The 23,040-nt window shown below is 43.4% G+C and overlaps 1 protein-coding gene and 1 long non-coding RNA gene across 10 annotated transcripts in view; one reads left to right on the top strand and one right to left on the bottom strand.

The window, feature by feature from the left end:
* Positions 1-1,134: 1,134 nt before the first annotated feature.
* LOC120297236 lies at positions 1,135-11,271 on the bottom strand. Its single transcript, XR_005553742.1, has 4 exons — positions 11,146-11,271; positions 3,270-3,451; positions 2,792-2,898; positions 1,135-1,805 (listed from the first exon to the last, which is right to left on the bottom strand). It is a non-coding gene; the product is annotated as an uncharacterized LOC120297236 (long non-coding RNA).
* A 719-nt stretch (positions 11,272-11,990) lies between these two features.
* The window catches only part of TUBGCP5 (tubulin gamma complex associated protein 5), a 62,768-nt gene continuing 51,718 nt past the window's right edge, over positions 11,991-23,040 (top strand). For 5 of the 9 annotated variants that reach the window (XR_005553745.1, XM_039319666.1, XM_039319665.1 and 2 more), the window contains exon 1: positions 11,992-12,201. Coding sequence is in view for 7 of the 9 variants with exons in the window: in XM_039319666.1 (XP_039175600.1) it covers positions 12,026-12,201 (176 nt within the window). In the remaining 2 variants the exon portion in view is untranslated. Of the gene's footprint in view, positions 12,202-23,040 lie in introns of all 9 variants that reach the window. The other 4 variants (XM_039319667.1, XM_039319664.1, XM_039319663.1 and 1 more) reach the window with 2 other exon arrangements.

Raw genomic sequence — 23,040 nt, 5'->3', positions numbered from 1 at the left:
CCTTGCTTGTGAGTGGTGGCTGCAACTGTGGAGATTGTCAAGCAATCAAAGGACATTGTCCTCAGCCATTCCATAACACTAAAGGTCCCACACAATGTATTCACAACTCTTTTAAAATCCCAAAGTCAGGCATTTATTCAGCAGCAGCTGGGGCCATACGAGGCTGAGCTTTTCACAACTGACAGCCAATGGAACACTTGGGCACCATCCTGCATGACTGCCTGCACCTCATCCAGGATGTCGAGCTTCCATGACCCAACCTAACAGATGTACCCTTGCAGAACTCGGACCTAGAACTTTTCACTGATCGGTCATCCTACCTATGTGATAGGATCTGAGTCACCAGTGCAGCAGTTGTTTCCCTCCATGAGATTGTTTGGACCTCTCCACTATTGCCTTCTTACAGTACTCAAGCCACTGAATATGTCTGCCAACATATATACGGACTCGAGATACACTTTTGGGGTTTGCCACATGACTGGGAGCTCTGTGGAAGCAGCAGGGATTCCTGATCTCAATCGGATATCCAATTGCCCATGCTGCCTTATTCTCCAAACTATTAAAAGCCCTCAGCCGTAGCCTTATTCTCCAAACTATTAAAAGCCCTCAGCCATTTCCATGTAACAATTCAACACAATAATCTAAGAGTTAATTTTCATTTCCATTATAAATCTAAATACTAAATATTAAATCAATCAATATCTATAAAACCCTTCTTAACCCATTAGGTGAAATTTCAAAACACACTTTTAAATCTACCTGTGGCTTTCTTTTTTTCAAAGGAACTGGCCCTTTTATAGTTATTAGGTTGCTGCCCTAATCAGTCAAGTCTCCATATTTGGTCAGTCAAGTCTCCATATTTGGTCTGTCTTCTTCTTCTTCTTCTTCTCCTTCTCCTCCTCCTCCTTTTTCTTCTTCTTCTCCTCCTCCTTTTTCTTCTTCTTCTCCTCTTCTTCTCCTCCTCCTCTTCTTCTCCTCCTCCTTCTTCTTCTTCTCCTCCTCCTCCTCCTTCTTCTTCTCCTTCTCCTTCTCCTCCTCCTCCTCCTTCTTCTTCTCCTCCTCCTCCTCCTTCTCCTCCTCCTCCTTTTTCTTCTTCTTCTCCTCCTCCTCTTCTTCTTCTCCTCCTCCTCTTCTTCTTCTCCTTCTCCTCCTCCTTCTTCCAGTTTGCTCTGAGTAAAGTAAAAAGTCATATCCAGTGTTGTCATTGTTATTTGCTTATCTAGATTGTCAAAGTTCTCAGTATATTGTAGTTGTTGTTCAGTTCTTGTTGCTTTGAGAGTTGCAGGTACTTTGGTTAAAGTCAATATTTGGTCATCAAGGTTCTCAATAGGTTGTATATATTGTTGCACAAAATCGTCTTTAGTAATGGGTTGTTCCTCTTCTATTGTTTTTTTATTTAGAATTTGATCATTTGGAGTCTGAAGTTCACTTTGTAGTTTGGGGATAACATCTTTGGCTTTTACTCTGGAATTTATTAGCTCAGTGGCTTCAAGAATTTTTTCAAGTATAAGTTTATAGTTAAGTTGTGGGTAGAATTCCTCCATTTCTATGGTAGTTAAAGATAATCTTTTATGGAGGCTATGTTTAGAAAGAGTCAGCCAATGTCCACCTCCACAATTTCTAGAAGTTGTTTTCACCGCCCAGCTGTTTCCAATTCTTATCTTTTTTGATAATGTGAAGGACAAATCAAGAGAGCCAACAAGCTTCACAGTCAGAAAAATTCAGTTGTTGTGCCAGGTTTCGCCACAAGATGTCCTCAGTAGGTTATAACTTTTTTTCCAAAACAGCAATTATGCTTTTATGCACTTAAGAAAAAAAAACAAGAGGGTATTTTTCAAAGTTAGTGGATAGATAAAATGCTCAGTCTCTATAATAGGAACTTTTAGGACCCCAAAGTATCCAAAAAATAGAAATCCAGTTATTTGGTTATAAAAATTAGTTATTCTTTTCTTTACTTTCCAAAGTTCAAATTCCCAAGGTATATAAATGCCACTATATTAAGAGCAGGTGGGGAAATTTCAGAGGCTTTCACAGGAAGGTAGTTAGGGTAGAAGAGAGGAAAGGAAGGGTCTCACCCAGATCTTCCACAGTGCTTCATTGTGCTTAATAGTGCTTTTGGATTTCGGCTCGTGCAGCTAAGTGATCGGCCATGTTAATGGCCGTTCTTTTCTTCGTTGATCCAAAGGAGCTGCCTCAGCTCAAGCGGGAAGGCTGCCGCCCTTCCACGCTCAGGTAAGGGTCCTCCTCAATGGTGGTCGCCCCTCCAGGGTGACTTTCGACCCTTTCCAGGGTCTTTCAGCGAAGGAAAACTGGACGGCGGAGAGGAGACTCTCCCCAAGCCTCCACTAGCGCCGCGAACCGGAACAGGAAGCCCTAACCTTAACCCAAACCAACACCCTTGGTTGCCCCCACAATAAAAGCATATACCAAGATTCCCTACCAAGATTTCTTAAAGACGGGGAAGGCAGAATTATGGGTAGAAAAATATGAAGCAATTTTTCAGGAAGGGTTCTGGCGAGTCCTGGACGGGAGACCCATTGCCGCCTGTCGACTCCAAAGACTCATGTGTCAACAATTGCATTCTAAGGGTCACTGTGGGGTTCAGGCTATTGTAGATGCAACCAGATGGATCTGTATGCATCTGGAGCATATAGCAAGGCTGCACTGGTAGCCATGTGCTGCCAGACCTGCCAAGCCAACAATGCTTCATCCAGGAAAGCAATCCCTGAGGGAGGAAGGCTATGGGCACAATGTCCCTTTAAAAAGCTCCAACTAGAATTTATTCACTTACCCAGGGCAACCGGTTTCCAATATGCCTTGGTCTGCAGAGACCAGCTCACTCGCTGGGTGGAGGCTTTTCCCTGTCACCATGCCACTGCTCTGAAAACAGCATGGCACCTGTTAAAAGATATAGTGCCCAGGTTTGGAGTACCAAGTGCCTTGGACATGGACAGAGACACATTTTGTGTCACAAGTCATCACATATGTTCCTCAGGTGCTTAGGGCCACCCAAAACCTTCCCACCCCCTGGCACTGTGTTGGGTTGGAATGAAAAAAAACAGGGAACTCAAGACCTTTTTGGCCAAACTATGTTAAGAAACAACGTACCACGGCCCCAGGTTCTACCCACAGCCTTGTTCCACATTAGGAACGGGCCCCAGCAAGATTTGGGCATTTCTCCTTTTGAATTGCTCTTTGGTCGCCCACCAGATACCCTGAAGGGATTAGACCCTCACTCTCTTAATCAGGAAAGGGGGAGGTGGTCTTACCATCACATCTCTCAGCCTTACACCAACAGCTCTGCAGACTGTAGTGCCTTGACCCAGACCTTGCCATTCAAGGAAAACCTCCATCCCTTCGAGATGGGAGACTGGATCTGGATCAAGTCATTCGTCAGGAAATCACCATTATTACCTAAGTGGAAGGGGCCGTTCCAGTTCCTCCTCACGACCTAAATAACAGTGAAAGTAGCTGAAAATGATGCTTGGATACATTGGACGCATGTTAAACCTGTTAAACATATTCGACCTCAGCACAGAACCAGCCCCAGCACCAAATGTTCCACCTCTAAAACTACAAAGAAACCCAGAGACTGACAAGTGGGCATTAAAGATGCTGTTTAGTGATGAAATCTATCTCAGTGTCAGGATCCAGTTATATTTCCTTTCCATCTATCTCCTCTGATCTAAAACCAATTCTTACCCTTTCCTGGGTCCTGCCATACTCCCAAGGGGGAGGGTTTTTTATTACGTTCACTTCCTCTATTCACTACAAAGTAACATTTTGTTTATTTGCCTCTGCTAACCATTACAATGTAACCATTTGCCTCTTATCCTATGCACCTCTGAACTTTTCTTCCTTACAGGGCAACTAGGAAAGGGGAGGAGTTGAAAAAATACAGAGAATGAATATTTAATATTACATGTGTTAACAGCTGCGAGGATAACATTTGCCCAATTTTGGAAAAATGAAAATTTATCATCTGATCAGATTATAATAACAAAAATACTTGAATGTGCAGAAATGGATAGATTAACTTTAGAAATGAAAGAGAAAGAAGATACAATTTATTTTAAAACATGGGAAAAATTTTACCAATGGTTAGCAATACGATAGAATGAAAAAAGGTTATGAAACTTAAAGAGATAATTGATAATTTGTATTTATATTTCATGATCATTTGTATGAACTTGTCTTTTTCTTTTTTCATATTTGTGATATATAGTAAATTTAACCAATAAGTAATATATTACTATTTTAAAGTTATTACAACAAATTAGTATTAAGCATTGTTAATTAGTAAAATGAATGAGATATATTAACTTGTTATTTACATGACTATATTGAAAGCTGTTTAATACTAGAGTAATCATTAAGATTTAATATGTATACTTGGACGGGTTTACTTGCTGAAGCGATGTTATTTTGTGGGATTGATCCCACTTTTGTGTTTACCCCCTTCCTTTGGTTTAACCCTTTTGTATGTCTCCCTTTGTTTTACCTTTGTTGACCCTGTTCCCTTGTTACCCTTAAAAAACTCAATAAAATATTTGTTAAAAAAAAGAAAAGATACAGCCTCCGGAATCTGGTTTATTTATCAACCATCAAGTGAGGAGTTGTTGAATGATCATGTACAACGGAGCCGGATTGATGTTATCTTTCCTGGATTTAACACCTAGAAATCTCCCGGTCTGAATCACCTGGAGGTTGATTAGGGACACTTTAAAACATCGATTTGTGAAGGAATCCCTCAGATCCTGTCTATCATGCCTACTATCAATTTCTCTTAATAAAAGTTCCTGTTGGAAGAAACCGGATCCAAGAGTTCTACTTTCTTAAGATGTGGATTGAAGTGGTTCCTTACATTAGGCAGGATCTGTAGTAATAGTCAACCTGGAAAGAAGAACCTTGCCGGGGGACTTTGCAAAAAATACAATGTCAGACAACGAGGCAAGGAATGAAGAAAACCCCACGGAGAGGGAGCCTTTCCCCCAACCGAAAACCTGCCAGCTGCCGAGATCTGAAATGTCATACTCCTCAGGAGAAGAGGTGGTAGAGATGCATAACCACAAACCTCGGTGGTCAATGGGCGTTGGAAAGAAAGGCAAGAAAGGTGACCCTGAGACAGGGCCCCCACCAACCAGAATGGAAGCAGGAGATGGAGAAATCTCTGCACCTTAGTGAAGAGGAAGGAAGTTGGGCACAGCACTCGAACTGGATCCTAGAGAAAGCTATTGACCTGATGAAAAGAACCCTCGGCTCTCTAGGGGAGGAGAATTCTGAGCCCCATGGCCGCACTAGCACCTGCAGCTGGAAAGACCTGAGGGGGAATTGAAACCTGTAGTCCCGGGGATGTCTGCTGATCCAGTAGCGACCATTTCAGCAACCCGCACTCCCCGACCCGCAGATGGCAATCCGGATGGAAGACAATACCACCGACAGCAAAGGCACTGATCCATTCAAAGACTCCTGCCGCTGGATGTGAAATTCAAGGGGGAACTGACATGCTTGAGGTTTTTCCTAACCCAAGTCCTCAGCTACATGGAGAAATACAGGCGGCACATCCCTAGCGACAAAGCCCATATCTGTATCATGCAATCCGCTCTGGACGGACCACCCGCAGATTGGGTGGTGAACTTGCACGACTCCAATGCCCCACAGCTCAACGACTTCAACCCTTTCATGTCCTGAGAAGGCGATTTGAGGACCCCCTGGCTGATCGCAAAGCCCACGAAAGAATCAAAACGGTAAGGCAAGGCAGATGCCCGGTAGCCGAATATACGCAAGAATTCCAGGCCATTGCCAGCAAGCTGAACTGGCCGGAAGACATCCTCCTTAGCCATTTTAAAGACGGCCTAAATTACGACCTGTATGATGCTTGCCTGCCCCAGGGCGACCTCTACCAACTCAACAAATGGTATGTCCTGGCAGAGGAAGCAGAGATCGACCTACTGAAGAGGCACTGCCGAGGAAAATCATGGGGTCGCTCGTCGCCTGAGCCGATGCGCAAGCCAGTGAAACCACCGGCTATGGCCAAGAAGCCAACGGGCTGTTTCAAATGCAGGAGAGAGGGGCATCGGGCCATAGAATGCCGCTTGAAAGCCCCTCAGCACAACCCAGACTGATCATCGACCAGGAAATCCGGAAAGTCCCCAACCAAGCCAAAAGAACCCACCATGAGAGCAATAGAGGCTGCGGAGTCCTCAAGCTCTGCCCAACATGGGGAGGGAACTCCAGCCTACACTGCAGGACCGGTGGACACCTCAGACGACAGTTCAAAGGGCAAACCCCTGGTAAGTGGACCTATTGCACCCATCCTCAAGACAGTGACTATATTAGTTCCCTCCATGCCCGAAGCTGTCAAAGTGAAAGCCTTAATAGATTCTGGCTGTACCCGCTGCCTCATTAGCCTGACGCTAGTGGGAAATTTGGGCATTCCGGTGAGAAGGCTAAAACAACCAATCTCATTTGGCCAGTTAGATGGGTCCATAGCAGGGGGGTGCCAGCTACCCTAGCCACTTTACCAGTCCACCTATCCCTGGGAAACCATGCAGAAGACATAATGTTTGTAGTGACCCCAGGCATGGAATGCCCAATGATCTTAGGGCTGGAATGGTTAAAGAAATGGAACCCCTGGGTAAATTGGAGGACGGCAGAAATCAAGTTCCCGAAGGGGGAGCCTACGGACTTAAACCTCCAAGGGGATCTATCGAAATTAGGAACAGAAAAAGCATTTATGGGAGAAGAAAAGGGGCTACCTGAAATACCAGAGGAATACCGAGATCTTGCTGACGTTTTCAGTGAGGAGAGGGCAGATGAGCTCCCCCCTCACCGACCCATGGATTGCGCCATAGAATTCAAGCCCGGGGCAAAACTCCCGAAGCCCAGACTATACTCCATGAGCCCTAAAGAGGAGGAAATGGAAAAATTCATAAATAAAAACCTAGAAAGGGGATTCATCGAACCTGCCAAGCCTAAAGTGGCTGCCCCGGTCCTCTTTAGAGAGAAGAAGGACGGCACTTTACTTTTGTGCGTGGATTACCGTCTATTGAATGCAATCAGTGAAAGCAACCTATACCCCCTATCCCCCCATGAAGGACATGTTATCCCACCTCTCGAAAGGAAGAATTTTCACTCAACTAGATCTAAGGGAAGCGTATTACTGTGTTAGAATTAAGGAAGGGGATGAATGGAAAACTGCATTTAATTGCCCAATGGGGTGCTACCAATTCAAAGTTTTGCCATTTGGAGTAAAAGGGGCCCCCGCAGTATTTATGCAATTAATTAACAAGGTACTAAGGGAGCACCTATTTAAGGGGTTCTGGTTTACTTAGATGACATCCTTATCTTCACCAAATCCAAAGAGGAACATGTCAACCTAGTCAGAGAGGTTTTAAAGAAACTGCAAGCTGCCCACCTATATGCCAAATTATCGAAATGCGAATTCCACCAGGAAAGAATAGACTACCTGGGTTATTGTATATCCCCACAGGGCATTGAAATGGACCCAGAGAAAGTCAGAGCAGCATTAGAATGGGCACCACCTCGCACTAGAAAGTAGCTGCAAAGTTTCCTGGGTTTCGCAAACTTTTACCTCCAATTCATTCCCTCATTTGCCCAGATAGCCCTGCCCTTCACGAACTTACTAAAAACAAAGGGAGAATCCTCACTGAAACCTAGCCAGCCACTAAAATAGACAATGGAATGGCAAGCAGCGTTTGAGAGATTAAAGAGACTCTTTTCTGCCGAACCCATACTGAGGCATCCAGACATGGATAAACCCTTCGTAATACAGATGGATGCAAGTAATATGGCAGTGGGGGCTGTACTATTACAAGAAAATGATGAAGGGGTATTGCAACCCTGCACGTATACGTCCAAGAAATGGAACAGCACTGGCCTCTGTGGAAGAAAGAGGCATACAGGATACGTTGGTCATTACTTAGTTGGTGCCAGTTCCTTGAAGGGAATAAAATCCCTTTTCAGGTGTGGACAGAGCAGAAAAACCTGGAAGCCTTGAAAACACCCAGGAAGCTCAACCCCAAGCAAGCCTGCTGGTCCCAGCATTTTCACCAATTCCACTTTGCGCTGAAGCACTTGCCGGGGGGGGGGGGAGAAGAACTTCTTGGCAGATGCACGCGAGCCAACGATTCTAAGCCACTTATGGTAGAACCATAACTGGCAGCGCCAATAACTACCAGAGCCCAGGCTAAATTAAAACCACAGCTGGGTAGCGCAGCTAGAATTGAATCCTGGAAAACTTTGGAAACAGATGAATGGTTCCAGAAAAATAGATACGTGTGCACAATTAAAGACGGATTGCCTTGAGTGGGGGAAAAACTATATATACCAACCACCCAGAGGGGCACATTCATGCAGTTGTGCCATGACACAAAATCAGCAGGGCATTTTGGATTTGTAAAAACATTACACTTAATTAAAAGGCAATTTTGGTGGCCATCCATGAAAAAGGACATAGAAAAATACGTGGCCAGCTGCCCAACATGTGCGACTGCCAAGAGATTTCAAGGGAAATCGCCCGGACTGTTACAACCAGTGGCGACTCCCTCAGCCCCCTGGAGGGAAATAGCCATGGATTTTATAGTGGAATTACCAGAAAGCAATGGGAATACTGTCATCTGGACGATCCAGACTTGTTTTCTAAACAGGTGCACTTTATCCCTTGCCAAAAGATTCCCACTGCAAAAATCTTAGTGAAACGTTTCGTGCAGCATATTTACAGATTGCATGGGGCACCCAAGCGCATTATATCTGATAGGCGAGTGCAATTTACGTCTGCATTTTGGAAGGAATTTTTATTCCTTTTAGGGACCACTCAGGGACTGACATCTAATCCTCCTCCTCCAGGGAACGGCCAATCAGAGAAAGCTAACTCAGTACTTGAGCAATACTTAAGATGCTTCATTAATTTCCAGCAGTCGAATTGGATGGAGCTACTCCCCTGCTTACTGCTTACAATAACGCAGTCCATTCCAGCACAGGCTACACTTCTTCCAAATAGCCAATGGTCAAAGTTTCAACCCCATGCCAGAATTAATCCCAAACGAACCAGCAATCCCGTCACTGAAAGAGTGGATAGAACAATTACAAAACACCTGGCCAATAGATAGAAAAGCCTTAGACGAAGCTAGGCAAGCATACAAAGCACAAGTAGATAAAAAAAGAGTTGAACCCACACCATTAATTGTAGGAGAAATGGTATATTTGTCTACAAATACCTAAAATCCCTACAACCTTGTAAAAAACTTGGACCAAAATATATAGGACCTTTTCCAATTAAAAGAATCATAAACCCAGTAACAGTAGAATTAGAATTACCCAGAAATCTCAGGCAAATACACCCAATCTTTCATTGAAGTTTACTTAAAAGAGAACAACAGTCACCCTTACGGCCAAAAATCCCCACCACCACCTCCAATCATGGTGGAAGGAGAACCTTTCAAATAAAGGAAATCCTAGACTCTAGGAGATATCATGGGACAACTCAATACCTAGTAGTATGGAAACACCTCCCCTCCTCACAAAACGAGTGGGTCCATAAATGTCATGTAAGAGCCCCAAAACTGTTAAAGAAGTTTCATACAGAATATCTTAACAAGCCAGACTAACTTTTATACCTGTTTTGTTTTCTCTACAGGCGGATCTCTCTTATTTTTAAGGGGGGGGGCAGGATGTCAGAATCCAGTTATATTTCCTTTCTATCTCCTCTGATCTAAAACCAATTCTTACCCTTTCCTGGGTCCTACCATACTCCCAAGGGGGAGGGTTTTTTTATTACTTTCACTTCCTCTATTCACTACAAAGTAACCTTTTGTTTATTTGCCTCTGCTAACCATTACAATGTAACCATTTGCCTCTTATCCGATGTACCTCTGAACTTTTCCTCCTTACCGGGCAACAAGGAAAGGGGGGGATTGAAAAGATACAGCCTCCGGAGTCTGGTTTATTTATCCATCCTCAAGTGAGGAGCTGTTGCATGATCGTGTACAACGGAGCCGGATTGATGTTATCTTTCCTGGATTTAACACCTAGAAATCTGCCGGTCTGAATCGCTCGGAAGAACTGCCGGATGGGGGTCACTTAGGGACACTTTAAAACATCGATTTGTGAGGGAATCCTTCAGATCCTGTCTATCATGCCTACTATCAATTTTTCTTAATAAAAGTTCCTGTTGGAAGAAACCAGTTCCAAGAGTTCTGCTTTTCTTAAGATGTGGATTGAACTAGTTCCTTACACTCAGCCCATACATTTGTCCAGTTCATATTTTGTATAGGTAGTCCTTGACTTACAACCACAATTGAGCCCAACATTTCTGCTGCTATGTGAGACAGTTAAATGAATTTTGCCCCATTTTACCACCTTTCTTGCCATTCTTGTTAAGTGAATCACTGCAGTTAGTAACATGGTTGGTAAGTGAATCTGGGTTCCCCACTGACTTTACTATACTTTTCACACCATTGTTTGAATTAGTACCTTTCTTCTCTAGCTTCTTCAATCTAAAAGGCTCTAATATTTATTTTTTCCCTAGAACTGGACTATCCCCTTTTGCATTTCCAATTTTACAATTATTATTTTTCAAATGTGGACACCAGAACTATACACAATACTACTTATTTATATGATTTGTATCTCAACATTTTATATAGCATATACTCCTCCTATTTCCTCTCTACAACTCTGTAAGGTAAGTTGGGTTAAGAAAATGACTGGCTCAAGTTACACAATTTCTGTTGTAAAGGGAGTATAATTTAGATCTCCTAGTGCTGGACCAATATTTAGCCACTGGTTCGCTATTTAACTTATTTCTATTTTTAATTCCTTTATTCATTTCAAGCATAAAATTTGTCTTAAAAAAAACCCAATGCAAAGACATTCTCATTAATCTATTCACTGTAATGCTAAACCTCCTTTCCTGATTAGTGAAATCTGAGCTGGCAATTATTAAGAATATTGTATATGCCAATGTACATCACATTTTTATTACAATATGACATTTGCATCCCTGCACAATTGCACACTTCAAAAATGAAACTCAAAATTGAATATAATCTCTTCCTCCCATGAAGATAATCAGTTGCGGAACAATCTACAGTAAACATGCAAAGGATTAAAAACATGACCAACCTATTCTAGTTTTCTCAGTCTGAAGAGCAACAAAGATGATCAAAGGCCTGGAGACAAAAATATACAAAGAATGGCTGCATGGCTTGGGTTTGGCTAGTCTAAAGAAAAGAAGAAATAGGGGAGACATGATAGCAGTGTTCCAGTATTTGAGGGGCTGCCAGAAGGCAGAGGGGGCCAGGTTGTTCACCAAAGCATCAGAGGGAAGGACGAGAAACAATGGTTGGAAACTGATAAAAAAGAGAAGCAACCTGGAATTAAGGAGAAACTTCCTGACAATGAGAACAATCAATCAGTGGAATAGTTTACCCCCAGAAATGGATATTTTAAAGAAGAGATTACACATTAACCTGAAATGGTATAGGTTCTCTTGCTTGAGCAAGGGGCTGGACTAGAAGACCTCCAAGATCCCTTCCAGCTCTATTTCTATTCCATTCTATTCAAGGATGCCGACCCTAGTTAGCTTCTGGATCAAGGTAGCCTAGGTGCTGGGGATGGTTTCTATATTTCTAATTACTATTCAATTTCTAATTACTATTCAATTGTCAACCAGACACGAAGATAAAGTTTCATAAGCAATTACAGAAAATGAATATCAAGTACAAAATAAACAACAAAAACCACAATGCAAAATTATAGATCCGCTCCTCAAGCATGCCTTCTGAGAAATAGAGGACTGGGAGAGGCGAAAAAAACGAGTGTGGGGGGGCAAAAGTGGCGCGTTACGTAAATCATCACGCAAAGCGCTTCCCTACCACAGAAGAGCAGAATCTCGCGAGATGTTAGCGGTAGTGGCCACCGAAATAAACGGAGCTTCCGGAATGTGACAATAGAAAGTACTTCAGCACCCCCCCCCCCCGGCTTCTTCTCTTTTCCTTGGCCCATGATGGCGACGGCATCGTCGGTCACGATTCCGCCTGCTCACTGGAGCCGTTTCGACCAAGAGCAAGACCTAGCGGTACGGGAGCTCATCTGGCAAGTAACCGGCCTGAACGAGCGGAGACCCGAAACGTCCGGCCACTTTCAAGCGGCGTTAAATTTCGCCTGGTCCAACTTCAGGTACGTTAAGCTTGCGCGCGGGTCTGGGGAAACGGAGACATTTCGTCTCGCGGTAGTTTGGGGCGGGTGGCGCGAGAAAAAAAAGAGGCACGCGGACAGTTGGCTTGCAGGATAGCGTAGATCTGGTTTCTCTTCCCGAGGAGTTGAGACGATTATTTTTCAGAAGGTGTTGACAGTATGGGATCATTAGAGCCAACCAAATTTGTGGAAGGCTGTCACCTTCAGACAGCATGCCCAGCCATGATTTACTTTTATGGGTTACAGGTAGTCCTCGACTTACAACAGTTCATTTAGTAACCATTCAAAGTTATAATGGCACTGAAAAACTTGACATATGAACTTTTTTCACACTTACGACCATTGCAGCCCCTCAGTGGTCATGTGATCCAAATTTAGATGCTTGGCAACAGACTCATATTTATGACCGTTGCAGTGTCCCAGGGTGATGTGATAATCTTTTGTGACTTTACAAACAAATTCAGTGGGGAAGCCAGATTCACTTAATAACTAGGATACTAACTTAACAACTCCAATGAGTTGCCACAACTGTAGCAAGAAAGGTAGTAAAATGGGGCAAAATTCATGTAATGAATGTTTCGCTTAGCAACAGGAACGTTGGGCTCAGTTGTGGTTATAAGTCGAGGACTATCTATATCACATAAAAGATATTACAATACCAAAGTTTTCAGACTGGATTAGTGAACCTACCAGTTAGAGGGCCCAAACTAATTACTAGAAAAAATATGTTCCTGAAAATGTCTCCACTATTTATCCTGCTTGATTTATGTTTTCTGTGTGTATTTCTTGTGTATTATATTTTTCTATAAATAACTCAAGATGGTGTACATACCTAATACTCCTTCCTACTCCTATTACTCCCCCAACAAAATCCTGCTTTCTTGTGGAACTCAAAGCAGGTTTACCTGAGGTTGTCTGGTCCTACATTTGGACACCGTCTTAGCTCATATGTTGGGTTAAACTATAATAGTTGTTTGGTCAGCAAGAATACTTTTAAATGGAGATTATACAGATGGATTTGAGATTAAAAAAGGCACTAGACAGGGATGCCCGTTGTCTCTGTTGTTTATTCTTACATTAGAGGTTCTGGCAAGAAATATTAGACAAGATACAAAAATTAAAGGTCTGGAGATTAAAGACCAGAAATATAAACTACAGGCTTTTGCGCATGCCTTGGTCTTTATTTTAAAGGAGCCATTGCAAACAGCTGATAAACTCTTGCAGAAAAATGAGAAATTTGGAGAAGTGGCTGGTCTGAAAATAAACAGGGAAAAGACTAAAGTAATAACAAAACATTTAACAGACAAACAGAAAATTCAACTTGCTAAAATGACAAATCTTCAAATAGTTAAAAAAGTCAAATATTTGGGTATTTATTGAACTGCAAAATATACTACACTAAAAGAAGATAATTATGAGAGATTAATGAAACAAATAAAAATAGACTTGGAAAGATGGGAAAATCTTCAATTATCACTTCTAGGAAGAATAGCGATGGTTAAGATGAACATTTTACCAAAGCTAATTTTCCTATTTCAAACAATGCCCATTAAACTTACTAAGAATTTTTTTCATGATTTAAACGCAATGATTTTAAGATTTATATGGCAAAAAAAGAAAGCGAGAATCAAATGTAAATTGTTACAAGAATCTAAGGATAGAGGGGGCTTTGGACTTCCAGATTGGAGACTTTACTATCAAGTGGCTATTTTGCTTAAATAATGGATTGTATTGAGAAATAAAAGATAGCTTTATTTAGAGGGACACGACCTTCAGTTAGGTTGGCATGCTTTTATATGGTATGAGAAATCTAAAGCACATAAGTACTTTCAAAATCATGCAATAAGAAACTTACTACTTTCAGAATGGGAGAAAATTAAACATAAAATATATATGAAAATACCTGAGTAGCTTTCAACAATAGAAGCATTTGCTTATTCAAATCTGATCAACTATGACAAACTGTTTAGTTATAAAGACATTTTGGACAAAGAGGGAAAACTTTACAACTACAAGGTATTGACTTGACATGGTGGTCCTATTTGCAAATTCAAACAAGATACGAAAAAGATATAAAATTGACAGGTTTTTACAAAGAACAGACCCCATTAGATAAAACTTTGTTAAAAACAGATGAGAATTTGATTAGAAAACTCTATAAATTTCTTTTAAACTGGAAGATGGAAGAAGAACAAGTGAAAGAAACAATGATAGTATGGGCAAAGAACTTTGGACATTCTATAGATTTGGAAGACTGGCAAAAGCTTTGGGATAAAAATATTAAGCTTACAAAAGCGGTAGCATATAAAGAAAACTTATATAAGATGTTTTATAGATGGCATATGACACCAGTTCGCTTAGTGAAAATGTTTAAAAATGTTTCGGATATTTGCTGGAAATGTAAACAACAGCCAGACACTTACTACCATGTCTGGTGGATATGTCCTATTGCTAAGAAATATTGGTCTAAGATCCATAGATGGTTGGAAAAGATGATGAAACTACAGATAGAATTTAAACTGGAATTGTTTTTGTTAGGAATATTAAGACCTAATTATGGTAAAGAGAATGACTATTTGATATTGCATGTTTTAACAGCTGCAAGAATAGTATTTGCCCAGTTTTGGAAAAATGAGAATTTACCATCTGACCAGATTATAATCCCTAAAATTTTAGAGTGTGAGAAATGGATAGACTAACATTAGAAATGAAAGAAAAAAATGATTCAATTTATTTTAGAACTTGGGAAAAATTTTATCAGTGGTTAGAGACATGTTATAACTTGAAGGATTCAATATTTTAGAATAGATGACTGATTTTTAACCGAGTTCTAACTAACATTTTGATGATATGATTATTTTTCCTGACTTACTGATTTTCATTTTTTTTTTATTGTTAGGATTTTTTGAGATTTTATTAGTAGTGTTTACTTAATAGATTAACGTATTTGTTTACTAATTGTTCTTAATATGTTTTAGTCTAAGCTTCGGTAAAAATGGTTGAATATGATATTTACTCACTATTATAATTTGGACAGTAGCTTGTTTGTTGAAATACGTGATTGTACCTATCCTTATTTTACCCTAAATCCTTTATTCCCTTCCCCTTCCCCTTTCCTCCCACCCCCTCCCTTTACCATACCTGTATTGTTCCTATTTTTCCTCATCTATATAAACTTAATAAAATTTTGTTTAAAAAAATAGTTGTTTGGTAGTAGCCTGTCATCTTACATGAGCTGAAGTATTGTGGCTTGTTTCCTATAGTTTTTCCCTTAGAGCAAAATTTAAAACTACAGTGTATATCCCTATAGTAGACATGTCAAACACAAGGCCCGCGGGCCAAATACGGCCTGCCAAGGGCCCAAATTTGGCCCCTGGAGCTGTTCAAGAAATGGCAAGGAACCGGCCCCTGCTGCCCCAGCCCTGGTCCACCCCAACCCAGCTGGGTGATTTCCCGGCACACGCACAGTAAATGGTGAGCGCTCGGAGGCTGGTGGTGTGCAGGAGCAGCTGCAGCTCATTTGCCTCACCCCACCCCACCCCAACCGGCCTCGCCCCACCCCTCCCAGCCTCACCCATCATGCTTTCACTGGGATCGCCCCATCCCCAAGTGGGAGAGCTGCAGTCGGCAGCTTCCTTCCTGAGCATGGAGGAAACAGAATGGGAGCTTTAGGATTCTGCCTGCCAGCATGCAATAGGAGTTTGCAGGGGCTGTCAGGGGGACATGGCAGATGAACGGCAGCAGTTTTCGGTTTCTGGCATGGGGGTTCGAAAGCAAAACTGCCCTTTTGGCAGGTGTAGAGTCAGTCCCAGCGTGGAGGCAATGGAGGGGAGGGTGGACTGAAAGGGAAGCCACTGCTCCACACATTTTTTTTAAGGTGCCAGAGGCTCCAGACAGAGGTTTCCCATTTTGACCACTTCCCCTATTGTTTCCTCTTGCTCCATGGCTCTCAGTTCACCTCTCCCAGAACCTGTACACGTGTTTGTGTGAGTGTGTGTGGGGGGGTCTCACCTCCTGCAGCCCCACACTTTGACATCGGGAGGAAAAGACTGGGAGAGGAATGCTTCTTGCAGCCTGCCACGGGGCTGGGGGCGGGAGCTGAGGGGGGCAAGGTACGATGCAATCGGCAGCACGTTGAGAAAAAGAAACAAGTACTCAAAAAACCCAACTTTCATTAGTTTGCAGCCTGCCATGGCAGAGAGGGTGCAGGGCTGCAAGGAGTGAGACACACACACACACACACACACACACACACACACTGTTTGTGTGTGTGTGTGTGTGTGTGTGTGTGTGTGTGTGTCTGGGAGAGGTGAGCTAAGCCATGCAGAGGCAATGACGGGAGGGGAAGCCTTTGCCCATCACTGGCTGCCTGTTGCCACCCTGCCTGGAGCCTCTGGCAGCTTAAAAAAAAGGAAGGAAGGAAGGAAGGAGTCAGGGAGGGAGGGAGAGGCAATTTGGTTGGAAATGCCCCAGGTCAAAGGAGAAAACTATTTTGTGTTCTGTTTTGTTACAGACAGAACTTTGTTGGCAATCCAAGTTAACATTGGTATTCTTGAATTGTGAGCTCTTAGGAAAGTATCCCCTTCTTGTATGTTGCAAATAGCCATTTCCAGTGGGGAAAAATATTTTTCTTTGGTATATTTCCAGTCTGAATTAGACCAAGGCAGGCTCCCTACAGGAGAGCCCTTTTAAGGATTATGTATTAATAGAAAAACAACTAACCTACCTCTGCTCGTGAAAGCTAAAGCTGTTGCACATAAAAAACAGAGGAGCTCTGATTAACTATCACAGCCACCATTTTGACAGTTTTGCTGTACTGTTGTCTGTGGACACCCCCACTAAATGCAACCATGGGATAAACTGAGCCTGGTTTATTCTCTGTCTTTTAAGTGGCCACAAACTACTAGCAAAAGTAGCATTTGATCACAAGGCAAGAAGGCATCGAGAAACGTTTCCCCTTTTGCATTTGAGCATCCAAGAAAGGACAGGAAAGGAGAAAGGAAAGAGGAAAGACAAAGAAAAAAGAAGGAAAGAGGGGAAGAGAATAAGAAAGGAAAAAGAAGGAAAAGGGGGGAGGAAGGAAGGAAGGAAGGAAGGAGCATAAAGAGGGAAGGAAAAAAGAAGAAAAAGGAAGAAGGAAAGAAGGGAGGGAGGGGATTATAATGAGAGAGAGGGAGCGTCTGAGGGAAGTGCTATCTTAGCATTTGGCCACCAGCAGCCCTGCTGCCCTTTTGCCATCCCCTTGTCTCTTCATCTTGATCTATCCTGGTGGTCTCCCATCTTATTGCTGAGGATACTTTAGTTACAAAGCCAGATTTCCTCATATGGAGAGAGAGAGTGGGCTTCCCTCTGACCCACATACTTTGCCCTCCCACACACACAATGGCCAAGGAGAGCAAGAACAATAGCAGCAGCTTTGAGGAGGAGATAAGTGCAACAGGGTGCCCTCTTGGGATAGCAGGGCTGGGCTGGGCTGTGGGGTCCCAGTGCCCTGGGAGCTCGAGGACCAGGCTGGATTCCCCCAGCCCCGCCCAGACTATACAGGTGCCCCCCAACACAAGTGATGTTGAGCTGGCCGCGCCCACCCTGACCACACCCACCCTGACCACACCCACCCTGACCATGCCCCCCCGCCCCCCCGAAGTCAACCACAATCCTGATGTGGCCCTCAGTGAAATTGAGTTTGACACCCCTGCGCTATAGGATCTGCAGAAATTGTCAGCAAATTGTAACTTGAGATACAGCTGAAGCTACATGCTTTACAGAAAGGAAAATCTGTTAAATATGTAGGGAGTAATATTCCTTGGCTGAGCGCAAAAGAATTGAGGCCTTTGAACTATGGTGCTGGAGAAGAGTCCTGCGAGTCCCCTGGACTGCAAGGTGATCAAACCAGTCAGTCCTAGAGGAGATCAACCCTGACTGCTCTTTAGAAGGCCAGATCCTGAAGTTGAAGCTCAAGTAGTTTGGCCACCTAACGAGAAGGAAGGACTCACTGGAGAAGAGCCTAATGCTGGGAAAGATTGAGGGCAATAGAAGAAGGGGACGACAGAGAATGAGGTGGCTGGATGGAGTCACTGAAGCAGTAGGCATGAGCTTAGATGGACTCCAGAAGATGGTAGAGGACAGGAAGGCCTGGAGGAACGTTGTCCATGGGGTTGCGATGGGTTCGACAACTAACAACAACAGCAACAATATTCCTTGCATTTAAGAAACACTCCATCAAGGAGATGAATGACTACAGACCGGTTGCTCTGACATACGTAGTTATGAAAATCTTTGAAAGGTTAGTGCTGACCCATCTGAAAATAATCACAGATCCGTTGCTAGACCCCTTGCAGTTTGGCTACCACGAAAATAGATTGGCTAATGAAGTTGTTAATTCCCATAGCACTGTCTTATGTCTAAGGATATTTACCCATGTAGTAGGGCTGTATTACTATTATCCTTGTCATCTTTTCTACTACTTTCTCCATTGGTATCTTATGGTTATATACTATGTTGTTTGAGCCTATGCACCAGAGACAAATTTTCTGTGTCCTTGGCCAATAAAGTATTCTATTTAGTGAATTTAATAAAAAATATTTGTGCTTAAATTTAGATTAAATTATTTTGTTCAGTCTAACCCACTTTTTTGTCCTTGATCACATTTACTACAAAATAGCTTCCAGAACACTAAAGCAAAGCTATACCTCTGCATGGGAAACACTGTTGAATAGATGATAATAAAACAAGCATGCTTGTGACATTGTGTGGATTTAAGTGGTACTTGGGGCTAATGCCAAAGGAACGTAGATATTTTTATTCAGATAGTCCTTGACTGTTTAACAGTGGTCTGGAGTTACAGTGGAATTGGAAAGGTTATTTTATGGCCTCTAAAGCACTTCCAGCTGTTGCAAAATGTACCACCACATTTGACTGGTTGCCAAGCATCCCGCAATCATGTAATTACATACTTGCAATCTTCTCTGCCAGCTTTCCCAGAAAGTCAGTGGGAAAGATTGCAAGCTGTTGTCAATTGGTGAGAAGAGTTGAACTGTGTTCTTGAATCCTGATTTGAGCTCTGTTTCTGTACCTTATGCAGGGGTTGCTCTCCATGCACGTAGGGGAACTCAACTTCATCAGGATGCGGAAATGGAGTTTCAATTCTGAACATTTGAGCTCCAGTCCTGTACCCTGCTGGAGGAGTTCCCTTCTGTTCACAGTGAGGAGCTGAAATCTTTTATTGGGCAGCTCTTTTAGCTAGTTCCCAGAAGAGAGAGGGAACTGAAATCCAAGCTGAGAAGCAGCGCGGTAAGGAAAGGGAGTGCCTTAAGCAAGTGGGTGAGGCATCAGGATCTGAAAATCCATTCCTGTATTATTATTATTATATAACTAATATGTCAATGCTGTGACAAACTGAACTGAAGCCATTTTTCATTTTGTCTTTGTTGCCACATTTTAGTTTAGAGATTTTAGATGAAGGAGGGGGAGGGGGGATGTTAAGTTTTCAGTTAACCATAACAATACTTCTGTGTGGAACCAAGGTCAGTCCTGATAAAAGTTTTGGCGGGCTGAGAAGCTGGGAGGAGAACTCGCGTTTTTGAAATAATTGGTGAATGTGATTTATGACAGCAATTTGGGGTGGGAATTGCAACTTGTTACTTTGTAGCCTGAGGGAAGGGATTTTAGTCTTGGGTTCACCTTTGTACATGCTGATATCTTGTTTCCTAAATAAAATGTTTTTTAAGGAAGAAATCCTTGCCTTGAAGTTATTTTAAATGGTTTCATCTATTGGAACCATGATATTAACCCAAGACTCACTTTTATTTTAACTTCATGGGGTCCTGAGCTCCAGTTGCTTACCCAAAGTTTGAGGGGGGCAGACAAAGACTCAGGGAAGAACCCAAAATGAAGAAAAAGGAGGAACCTGTCACCAGCACCGCAACCATAGCTGCTACCTCGACAGGTGAGTGCAGGCCATTGCCCCTATAGAGAATGTGGTTTCAGTAACTCCAGCAGCAGGTGCGGGACTGAAAGAATGGAAACACATCTGGTCATCGAAGTGGATCCTGTCTTGTGATTCGTGGCATTCAGAGCACCCCAGCTGAAAAAGAATTCTGCAATGGCAACTGAAGCTGATTTTCCATTGACTGCCTCCCATGAGTCGCGCTTTCCTGATAAAAGAGTGTGGCACCTTCGGATGAGTTGGGTGAGTGGAAATATCTGACAGCAATTCGGAGCCAGTCAGTCGAGCGTTTGAGAGAGAGGCTTGAAGGACTGGACGTGGGAAGTAAGGAGCAGATCACCTGCCAATTACTTGTCTGTGAGCGGGATGACAGACACCCCCAAGATTGTTCCCAGTCGAGGAGGAATCCCAGTCCCATAGTCAGGGCGAGGGCCACCTCCCCAAGACTGAAGCTACCAGCATTAACAGGCCCCCTGCTAAGGGTTGATTGGGCAGCGGGAATCCAATGAGATCTAGTGCAACAGTATGGGTGGCTGTGTGCTCTCTTAGACAGGCAGCAGCCCATAGCAGCTCCTCCTTTCAAACCCATGTTTGATGGAGACCCCGAGAAGTTAACATTCTTCCTGAACCAAGTGCACTCCTACATGAACAGAAATGCCGCTATGGTTGACCTGATAGCGGCGAATCTAGAGGGGGAGGCATTGGAATGGCTGAACAGCCTGCACAGTGAGCAAGCACCTGAGCTGTGGGACTACAATCTATTCATCCAAGGGTTAAGAACCAGGTCTGAGGATGAGTCCATAGCCTTCCAAGCTGAGAAGGACATTCACGAAGTAAAGCAGGGAGGCAGACCAGCGAAGGAATATGCGCATGAATTCCGGAGAGTGGCAGGCAGAATTGAGCGGTGGCCAGAATGATCCCTGGTCCACCATTTCAAGAACAGCCTGGATCCCAATCTGTTCCAGGATTGTGTCTACCGGGGAATTCCTGACCAACTTCAGGAGTGGTATCATCTGGCAGTGAAATTGGACATCGAGCTAACCCGCTACAAAACCCCACCGATTCCTAGACCGAGACCAGACCAGACGAGATGGCCACCTGCCCGACGAACCCCAACAACTGGGACGACTGAACCTCCAAAATCATCTTTAGGACCTCCAATCAAGTGTTTTAGATGTGGCTAGCTGGGCCACAGGGCAGCAGCTTGCCCCATTTCTTCTCCTCAGCAGAAAAGCATCTCAGCTCCACCAGAAAAGAGAAAGGGAAGCCAGCCTTTCACCAGAGAGAAATCAAATTGGATTACTCAAGAGCAAATTACCCAAGTCATCTTACCCACTCAAGAGAAAGTTGAGGCCCCAGCTGAAACTGCCATCACACCTCCTCCATATGACAGCGATGACGAGAGAGAGAACGACCTGAAGGTGAGTCAGCCTATTCCGTCTTTTTTCCTCTCTGCCAAACTTATAGTCCCTAAGGCAGGCGCTCAAATGGACTTACGAGTGTTGGTAGACTTGGGGTGTTCATGATGCCTAATCAACCTCCCAACTGTCCTAAAGTTAGGCAAAGCAACTCTCCAACTCTATGAAATTTGAACAGGCAGAAGGATCTTTAATGGGTGGAACTCTAATAATCCACCAAAAGGAGCTGGTGTGGCTAGAAGTGGGAGAGCATTGGGAATTCATTAGATTTGTGGTAGCTCCAAAAATGACTGAAGTGATGATTCTAGGTTTAGCTTGGTTGGACAAGTGGAAACCCTTCATATGGTGGGAGAATGGGATGAGAACCTTGAGATTACCCATAGGGCCATCATCCCCCAGCTCTCCCATTACGCTAGTAGGGGAGCAAAACCTCCATCTGAAACAATAAAAATAACAACTATTCCCCTCTCGTTCCCAGGAGAGTGTCTCATTCCCAGCGAATACCGAGACTTGGCAGAGATGTTTAGTGAGGCGGAATGTGACTCGTGCCGCCTCATAGAACAAATGACTGTGCCATTGAGATTTTGCCAGGAGCCAAGTTGCCAAAGCCAAAGATGTATATCATGACTCCCCTCGAGGTGGAAGAATTATGACAGTACATCGATAAGAATTTAGCCAGAGGTTTCATTGAGCCTGCCAAATCGAAAGTAGCTGCCCCGTTGCTCTTTAAAGAGAAAAAAGATCGGTTGCTTAGACTCTGTGTGGACTTTAAAGGTCTCAATGGGGTGAGTGTGGAGAACATGTACCCCCTTCCTTTAATGAAGGACTTGTTAGCCCATTGTCAAGCCCTCCCAGGCTCGACACCCGAAGAAGGGAACCAGCACAGGAAGCAAAGCTTACCATATTGAAACACAAGCCACACAAGCCAGAGATCCTCTGATTAGCATTTTGCTGTTAAATGAAGCCCGGACAGTTCTAAGAAGCTGAGACACCATGCCTGTGATGAAGGAAGAACGCGCATGCGCAGAATGACTGTAAACCGCCGGTCAGGTGTTTGGCAGCTAGCCGACACCCAGCTGACAAAAGGAAGCCAAGGATTCCAGAACGCTGCAGGAAGACTTTCAGGCGTTCACAAGAGAAGAGCCAGACGGAGGAAATGAAGATTTAATTGTTGGAGAGTGCTGGTTGGGTGGTGGTAGGGCGAGGCACAGGAGGGTGGATGGGTGGAGTTGGGATCACTAGGTGCGGTCGTGGTTAGTAGGTAATTGGGTGAGGGGTGTGGTAATTCCGGAAATGTATTAAGACAGCGCTGGGAGGCAGTAGCTCCCAGCGCAAACTTTGTTTTGGCAGAGAGCCTTGTTGAAACAGGTCTCTGCTATCGTTTCAATCGATCCTGATTAAACCGTTGTTACTCGAGCAAGAATTGTCTTCATGTTCTTCGTACATCGTGGTTCTGGT

This window comes from Crotalus tigris, unplaced genomic scaffold (genome assembly GCF_016545835.1).
Source record: "Crotalus tigris isolate CLP2741 ecotype Arizona unplaced genomic scaffold, ASM1654583v1 scf7180000023606.2106662, whole genome shotgun sequence".
NCBI lineage: Eukaryota > Metazoa > Chordata > Lepidosauria > Squamata > Viperidae > Crotalus > Crotalus tigris.
Note: the sequence above shows the minus strand (reverse complement) of the source record. Positions and strands in the feature narration are given on the sequence as shown.